General features: G+C 31.9%; 1 protein-coding gene across 1 annotated transcript; it reads right to left on the reverse strand.

Moving 5' to 3' along the window:
* Positions 1-3,551: 3,551 nt before the first annotated feature.
* Positions 3,552-7,495, reverse strand: LOC102596327 (calcium-dependent protein kinase 26-like). Its single transcript, XM_006348373.2, has 7 exons — positions 6,523-7,495; positions 6,237-6,380; positions 5,987-6,139; positions 5,495-5,610; positions 5,141-5,308; positions 4,795-5,019; positions 3,552-3,981 (listed from the first exon to the last, which is right to left on the reverse strand). Exons 1-7 carry the CDS (start codon positions 7,388-7,390, stop codon positions 3,859-3,861), a joined length of 1,797 nt encoding a protein of 598 aa, XP_006348435.2. The 5' UTR covers positions 7,391-7,495; the 3' UTR covers positions 3,552-3,858.
* Between the last annotated feature and the right edge of the window lie 2,144 nt (positions 7,496-9,639).

A 9,639-nucleotide genomic window follows, 5' to 3' on the forward strand; every position in this document is an offset into this window, starting at 1 on the left:
TGGGATTTTGTGTGTAATACGTTGTATTCAATTAATAATTTTTTTATTTTTTTTTATAATAATAGAAATTTTTAATATTTTGAAATTTTTAATTGTTTTATTTTATATCAAAAGAGGAGCAAAGATTTTAATATATCACCATCAGAAACAATCTCTCTACCTTCTCACGATAGGAATTCGATTGTATACTCGCTCAACCTTTTCGGATTGCACTTGTGGATTATATTAGGAATGTTATTGTTATTGTTATCATCTTTGTTTCTTTTTAGTTATGAAATTTATAATAAATATAACTTGTAACTAATAAAGTTTCTTATAATTCATTGATAATCGGTAATTAAATAAGATTAGCGATAAGTTTTTATTGTTTGGCAACAAATATTATGTGTTGTTGATTCTTGTTTTTTAGTGATTTTATCAGAATTGATTAAACTAAATTATTTTTAGTTTAAAATCATAAAAACTTAAATATATTTAGATTAAAAAAAGTTATCGTTTGCCATCTAAAGTTGGATTTTAGAATGACGATAAAAATATTAACAAGTGTTTACTTATATGATAAAATGTTATATTTACTCTCTATATTACTACTAATTCCTATAAAATTATAGACGCTAGGAGTAAAAGTTTAAATTAATTCTGATGATTGATTGCGTGAATTATGTTCAAATTTTATTTTTAATATTTGTATATATAAAGTCGAAATTGTTAATAATCGTTGATATATCTTTTTCTGAATTTTATACATACCGTTTGTCACACTATGAGAGCTGATAATGTCCAAAATCATTGAGAAAATAACCATATTGTAAAATTACCATTGAGAAAGGCCAAATGTGTTAAAAGCCACATGATATATTGTCTCCATTAATAACAATACTTTCCAAAATGACAACTAGAAGAACTTTGACATCCCTCATGCTATTGAATTGTTGTTTCTTTTTTGTACTAATGATACTTTTTTGTTTTCGTTCGATGTTTGATATTTAATTTTTAATTTTGATTAGATTGGATTCATATCGTATAAGATTTATTAAAAAAAAAGTTCATTCTCAAAACTTTGATCTGAAACTGTGATTAAAGATGGAGAGATCTATTCATTTCATCACAACTCTTGATAATTTGTTTTACGTGTACTTCAACTAATAGATATTATCAGATAATTTTGTCCACCAAAAGTAGGATAGATGAGAAGAAATTATCTAGTGTTTTTGTCTCATTTGAAATTTGAACTCGAGACCTCAGGATTCTGAACTCACATTATTGACTATTAAGTCACACCCTTGGGTGTTTCTTGGTGGTATTTGTATCTACGTTTTTTTTTACTTGGCGCTTGATATGAGTTTTGAAGTTTTGACTAATTCGAGATCATATCACGTAAGATCTATTAAAAGAAATGATATATGCTAATATATTATTACTCATAAAACTCAAATTCGAAATTTCAGATTAAAAATAAAATGAATTTTATATGTCCTGCTACAATTATTTGGACCTGTGTTATTTGCTGTAGTTTGTTATAACATAATCTTTGAAGCATTGGATTCATTTCAATTATTGATTTTTATGTGTCTTTTCTTCTTTTATCTTCCATAGTTTTCATCTATTGTCTCTTGTCCTCACATTTTTAGAGTCAATTATTTTGCACTCACATTATTTTTCAACACATTTATAATTTTAAATAAAATACTTTTATCACGTGTTCAATTGAAATAATTGATAGCTCTGAGCGTTCTAGTTTAATCTACTAGCAAGTTTAAGGGACCGCTAATCTATTAAGTTATCTATTTATCATTATGATAGATACTTACTCGCACTCAATATTTATATCAAATCAAGTAATTTAACTTCATCAGTTGAAATTTAAAGTAAGAATACAAATCCCTTAACAATGATTAAATTATATATATGCGTATGTACAAGACACTTGTCTTATATTTACTGATTTGATTTAAATATCGAGTTCAAATAAACTTTTACCAGTCAACAATAATATAATGAAGGTTGTTACTTGTAATTACTATAAATTTTGTTAATAGTAGAAAATAAATTTAACCTTTTCAAAAGATAATGACTTCCCTTTTCTCCTTAATCAATTAACTAAGGATGGACCCAACTTTATTAGTACAATTTCTTTAAGTTAATTACTTTGATTAGACAGATTGTGGGCCAACTAAGAGATAAATAAGGTTTGAAAGTGCAATTAAAGCAGGATTTGTACACCCCACTAGGATTTGCATTATCAAAGTTGATTAGTTTGCAATAATTTTTATTCTCTAATTTTCTCCAACATGATACTAACTTGTTATAAATTATAACACATTGAAATATTAGTGATAGTTTCAATAATTTGGTCATATCAATTTAAGTATAATAATGATTAACATACTATTCTTGATTTATTAATAATTAATCAGGTGAGTCCAATAAGTGGTTAAATAACTTAGTTTAATTAGAAGCAAATTATCTAGTTATAATTGACATAAAAGGGGCTCCACAAATATGGGGAATAAAGGTGTAAACTAGACTGTTGAAGATAATTAGTAATGGATAGTCCGGTGCATGAAACATTTTATGTTGTTGCATGATCGGGGAAGTGATTGTATCCTAAAAATGGTTTAAAATAGACAGTCTACCTGATGATTCCAATGTTTCGAGTCCAGCATTGACTTGTAGGTCACATAGTGGATACAATTGTATCATTGTTCGAAGGTTCCCCTTCATAATCAGTACAACAAGGATAGCCCGATGCATAAAACATCTCATGTGTAAACTACCTTGACATAAGTGTCACTTGTTGATTCCATAGCTCGAACGTATGACCTATAGGTTACGAGGATATTAATTTATCGTTGCTTCAAAACCCCCTTAGTAATCTTTACTTCCTTGAAAAATAATACAAAAGAGTACATCCTCTCGGGAAACCAAATACACAAAGCATCTAGTATTCACACAGGGTCTGAAAAAGGGCATACTCCCCCCCCCCCCCACACCAAAAGGATGTAATAAACCTACCATGACACAAGCGTGAATGACTGATTACACAACTCGAATCTATGACCTATAAATCACATGAAGACAACTTTACCATTGCTTCGAGGCTCTGATTGATAATCTATACGACAACAATTTTTTTTAAAAAAAGGATAAAGGAGAATTGATGACAACCATTATCATTACTTCCTTGAATATAATACAAAAGAGTCCATCCTCTCGGGAAACCAAATACACAAAGCATCTAGTATTCACACAGGGTCTGAAAAAGGGCATACTCCCCCCCCCCCCCCCCACACCAAAAGGATGTAATAAACCTACCATGACACAAGCGTGAATGACTGATTACACAACTCGAATCTATGACCTATAAATCACATGAAGACAACTTTACCATTGCTTCGAGGCTCTGATTGATAATCTATACGACAACAAATTTTTTTTAAAAAAAAGGATAAAGGAGAATTGATGACAACCATTATCATTACTTCCTTGAAATATAATACAAAAGAGTACAACCTATCTTTTTTATTAGTTGTATATATCTTTAGGACTAAACATTGAACTGGCAAAACAAATAAGCCATAACTCAAGACTATATGAAAAAAGAGCTGGCATTTGCTATGTGCCAGCATCAAATGTTATGTTTAAACCTACTACACTTCTATACATCTTGAAAACATGTATCGACAAACAGAGGCGGATTCAGGATTTGACCTTTATGAGTTCAGGATACTAGGACGACAAAGACCTTCAGTGCTAGTAATCGGGTTCTGAATTTAACTTTTGTACATATTCAATGAGTTTCTTAACGCATGTATAGGATCTTGATCAAACCTATGTTACACCCTATATCCTCCCTTGTCAACAAGCCACCATCGGCTCCCTATATCCAATGTTGAAATTATTTGGCAGGCGTTTCTTACCCAAATCTGCATTACCTTTGTGCATCATGGCCACAAACTCGTTATAATCTATCCGTCCATCCTGAAAGATTAAAAGGGCATAAGTATCAATGTACACTCAGTCAGAGGCGGATTTAGAATTTAAACGTACTGGATTGTTATACATAGAGAACAACCCCGAAACACTAGCTAAGTTATGGAAGACACATGAATGATAAGAAACTTGCAATCTTAATGTTGTGTGATGCATGAACACTCCAAAATATTAAACTATAACTTGTGTTGTTGAACAAATGCACATGTTTGATGAACGTTGAACACGGACTAATGTTCGTTTTCATCAGCTGACATTTCAACACTAGTGGCCTAATATGTCTAAATGTATCTCTACATGAATGTATATATGTATAGTGACACCTTTTCTCCGGGCCACCAAACTCTACAACTGATGAGACGGCCCTATGTTGCTGGTATCTTGTCACATTGTATGTCTTCAAAACAGAATTATCATACTTTGTCATCATTGAAGACTACTCTCTATAAGCACTTTTCGAAAAATACATTTCCTTGGTCTATCAAGCTACGAGTTTCTCAAAGAAATCGTTTACTATTCCTTACTATTCCTTCTGTTTCAATTTGTTTGTCTTACTTTCCTTTTTAGTCCGTTTCAGAAAGAATGTCTTCCTTTTTTGAAAACTCTTTCATGTCAACGTTCCAAGTAGCATGTTTAAGACACACCAGATTAAAGGACATTTTGATACATTCTACGTATCTTTAGTATAAAAACACAAGATCTGTGCCAAGTCAAAACCAAATTACTGGTTTTATGCAATCGATATCAAAGTTTCATGTGTTGTTAAGCATATTTGGAGTAAAGAAATGCCAGAGGACTTACATTGTCTTGATCAGCTTCTTGTATTATTTCTTCCAAGTGAACGTCTTCAATACCGAATTCCTCACAAGCCTTTTGAAGTTCATCAGCTGTAATATATCCACTTCCATCTTTGTCGAAATATGAGAAAGCTGCAAACAGATAATCTTCCTTCTCGATTTTGTTGGCGTGCAACATTGCAGCAACGAATTCCCCATAGTCGATTGTTCCACTATTATCAATGTCTGCCTATAATGTTGCATAGTTTCTTCGATATTAGCTGAATCTAAACTGCTCATAACAAGCGTGGCGTAACTTTTGAAGAAAAAATCAGGAAGGAAATGCATGTTATAACATGTCTATTACTTACAGCTTTCATCAAATCACGTATCTCTGATTCGTTAAGATTAGTTCCAAATTTCTTTAATCCTATCTTTAGTTCATCAAACGTAATTTGGCCACTGTTATCTGTGTCAATCATTTTAAACATCTCTTTCAAGCCAGCGATTTCCTCTTCGGAAAGTCTCTCTGCAATAACCTGAATAGTAAAACTACATGTTAGTGTACAAGCAGTAGCTGAACCACATGTATCGTTGGAAAATTACACTGTATAGATAGGTAAAAACGAATTATGTATATTTACTATATGTATTGAATCCCCGTGACTTTTTTTTCGTATTTTGGTACATTGTGTACAAGTTAAAGCATTTATAGGATAACCTACCCTGATAGCCATTTTTTTCAACTTGTTCATAGCAGAAAACTGCGTTAAGCGCGTGAATATTGCTGAATCGAGAGGCTTATCTGGGGCCACGCCATCAATTTGCACCCACGGATGACCTACAAAAGTAAACATAACAATAAAAAAGAAACTTTAGAACAATTCACAGACCCTGCTAACACGGGATGCTTTGTGCACCAGGGTGCCAACACTACTGCATTTTAACTCTTTGCAGTTTATTGTTTCACTTTCAGATGCTTTCAGACGAGTAAATTCGTATAATGTAACCAACTGGAATAACAAACTACTCAACACAGATAGTTGTTTATCATTCTTCAATCAGAAACTTGTGTCTTTAGTATTGTTAACTATATACTGAAAGACGCGTAATACTATAAGGGGCTCACGATTACCAAACAAACAGAACGAAAACTCTAAATGTTATGTTCTCCCGACTCACGAAACAATATTAGTTACAGATAAATGATGACTCACATAAAACTTCATGTGCTGTTAGTCGTTTTTTGGGGTCTCGGATGAGCATTCTTCTGACTAAGTCTTTCGCACCTTGAGAGATTTTAGGCCAAGGATCTAACTCGAAGTCAATATCACCATGTAAAACCTCATCAAATATTTCCTCTTCACTTTCTGTCCATAATATAATAAGTAGTTCATTTCTGTACTTTTTACAGAACATAATGGCAAAAAATGTGGCATCTCACGAGACGTTAAAAGATCAACTTACCACCCCAAAATGGAGGAACACCGCTTAGAAGGATGTAAATTATAACACCTGCACTCCAGATATCAGCCTCAGGACCATAACGCTTACGAAGAACTTCTGGAGCAACATAATAAGGACTTCCAACAACGTCATCGAATAGTTGTCCTGTTGTTCATCAGTCATAACTCAAACTAATCATCTTCAACTTATTGAAAAGTTCATTTTTGATGGACGGAATCTATTACTCCCTCCATCTCAATTTACGTATTGATAAAAGTAAAGAATATGAAGGGAAATGGACAGTTACCTGGCTTGAAGAACATTGAAAGCCCGAAATCTATAGTCTTAAGAGGTGAATCCTCTTCCGCATTGACAAAGAGAAAATTTTCAGGCTTAAGGTCACGATGCATTACTCCGAGAGAGTGACAAGCTTCTACCACCCCGAGTATTGTTCTTGCAAGCTCAGCAGCCTGTCTCTCCGAGTAATGCCCTCGTTTAATAATCCGATCAAAGAGCTCACCACCAGTACATAACTCCATCACAACATGAACTGCAACAGCATCCTCATAAGCCCCTTTGATTGAAATGACAGTTGGATGCCCCGACAAATGATGCATGATCTGAATTTCTCTCCGTACATCATCCACATCTTCGTCTGTCAACAACTTCCTTTTCGCAATAGACTTACAAGCATACTTCTTCCCCGTTCCCTTTTCTATACAAAGAAACGTCGTACCAAATTGTCCATGCCCGAGTTTTTCCCCTAGATTATAATGCTCCTTTAGATGACCTGTTCTGGTTTTCAAAACAGAATCAACTTGGAGCCCTGCACTAGCCATTCTCTTCACATTATGAGGCTTCTTCGGTTTTGCATTGTTCGTCTTTTCCTGTTTCAAATCAACTGTTATTGTGATCATTTCTTCCTGTTTCATCATCCATGCATCTTTCTTCTCATCTGTCACTATAATCATAACCTGATCAGTCCCTTTTACATCCGATTTCCTACTCTCTATCTTCGCCAATTCAGGCGGATTACTCTGAACAACATTATTAAGACCTTCTTGAAAACTACTTTCCTTTTTCTCATACGTGATCATTTCAGGTGATCGCGACCACCAAGACGAGCTAAAGAATCCATCCTTTGATATCTTTGCATGAACACAATTATTCCCCATCTATATCAACAAATTAATTGCTATTCACACATCAAAAACCAAACTCATCTCTCAAAAGGAGGTGACCTTAAAGTATTTGAAGAAGTAAACCATGCCTTGTTCAAAACTATGACCTACTCAACAAATCAAGAAAGTGATAATCTGACATCAGTGGTAGAGCCAGGATTTTAAATATAAACAACTAAACGCTCAACATCAACTTACAACAACAACAACAACAACAACAACATATCTAGTGTAATCTAACAGAAGACCTTACTCATATCTACTTATATAAATACAATTTTAACATGATATATACAGTATAACTTTTTTTCGATAAAAGGAGTACATAGTCAACATCAAACATCACCACATAGTTCACATACTTTAGAACTAAAAATCCTTGACCTAAATTTTCAACTTTGGCAATTTGTAGGTACCAATTAAAGGTCAACATCAAACACACATTTCAAGAAAAGAAAAACAAACTTGACCTAGTAAAGTTCCAACTTTATAATCTAAAAAATTCCAAATAAATTATCCACAAAACATGAACAATTCAATAGATTCTAGCTTTAACTTAACAACAACATCAACAACATACCCAGTGAAATTTCACGAGTAAGGTCTGGAGAGGATGATATGTACGCAACTTTACACCTACCTTAAAATTCAAATCTTCGAGCCACCCTTAATAACAAAAGGTCTTTTTTTTTACAAGTTCATTCGAACATAGTAACTTTGACTCAGACTCACTCGAACTCATAAAGTTCAAATCTTGGACGTGTCTCTAAATTAAAAATCAAACAAAATGAATAATGTAGAACATACCATATGAAATTCTGAGCTTCTTGAGCCAAAAAGATGAGATTTTTTAGAACAACCCTTTGAGAGAAAATATAATATAATGTATTTTGAAGAATTCAATGATAAAATTCACCAACCTTTTTTGAGTAATAAAGAAGAAAACTTCAACAAAACTCAGTCTTTGTAAAAAAAAAAAAGGGACTTTTTTTAATTTGAAAATAAATACTAAGTAAAAAAAATTTAAAAAAAATATTTTTTGAGCGGAAATGAAAAGGGTTTTTGGATTTATAAATTTCTTGGTTTTTTTTTTTTTGTAAATAATTATTGTAGGAGAAATTTTCGAGGGACAAAGAAAATAACAAGGAGAGAAAAAATGGCAGTTTTTTCTGTTTGGATGAATGGAAATAATTTTTAATTCAAACCCCTAAAGTTTTCAATAATTGATAATATTATTCCCTCTTGTTTTAGTTATTATAAAGTTATGTAGTTTTGTTTCAATGATCATATGAAACGTCTTGTTTATGATTCGATCAGTCAGATGAAAATCATTTTTTGAAACTTCTGAAATCAACATGAAATGAAATATCAAACCAATCGAACAATATATCGATAAAGTTCAAAAAATTTAACATTTCGTGTGTTACATTTGACATCTCTATTACACTCAACTTTTTTAATTTTAGTTATCTAATACAAGTCAATTTTCTTTATAACTTGCGTAAATATGGACAAAATGTTCAATCGAACCTATCAATAAAGTAAAAAAAGAAAAATATTTAAGGAATACTTAAGTAAAATGACGATGGTGTGTCACAACTTTGAATATTTTGTTTACGTAATAAATTGATTTTGTTGTCTTTTACAAATTTGAACGACTCAAAGACTGATCCTAAAAAATTGGAGGGTATGCTTGAACATGTCAACAAAGTTGTAGGGGTCTAAGAAAAAATATCCAAATAAATAAAAGGATAATTATTAAAAGTCTTCTATTGCTATATAAATAAATAAAATAGAAAAATAGAATGACAAGTCTTATGAGAAGTGGTAAGCCACTAAGAGATTGAATTTTGGATTATTTTGTTTGGTTTTTGTATTCTATTAATTTAATTTTGTTTGGATTTTTTATTCAATTAATTAATTTAATGCCATAGATTTGTTTGACTATTTAAAACAAAATTGTTACCGCCGGCCGCCGGCCTCCGCCGGAGGCTAAGAGGGAAATTGATCCGTCGAATCGTAATAGTTATAGTTATCGTCGTTATATATTCAGTATCTAATAAATAATCATACAATATTTATATACTACGTAAAAATTTATTTTTAAAAATAGAGTTATTATTTATTATGATTTTTTATGAGGTTTGTTAAGCTATTGCGTAGTGTGAAAAAATTATAATTTTCACATTGTAATTATTAATCGGGGTCTAACTAGTTAAAAAAAATGATTTAATTCCTTTTGT

The sequence above is a fragment of the Solanum tuberosum genome, unplaced genomic scaffold, assembly GCF_000226075.1.
Source record: "Solanum tuberosum cultivar DM 1-3 516 R44 unplaced genomic scaffold, SolTub_3.0 scf00098, whole genome shotgun sequence".
In the NCBI taxonomy this organism is placed as follows: Eukaryota; Viridiplantae; Streptophyta; class Magnoliopsida; order Solanales; family Solanaceae; genus Solanum; species Solanum tuberosum.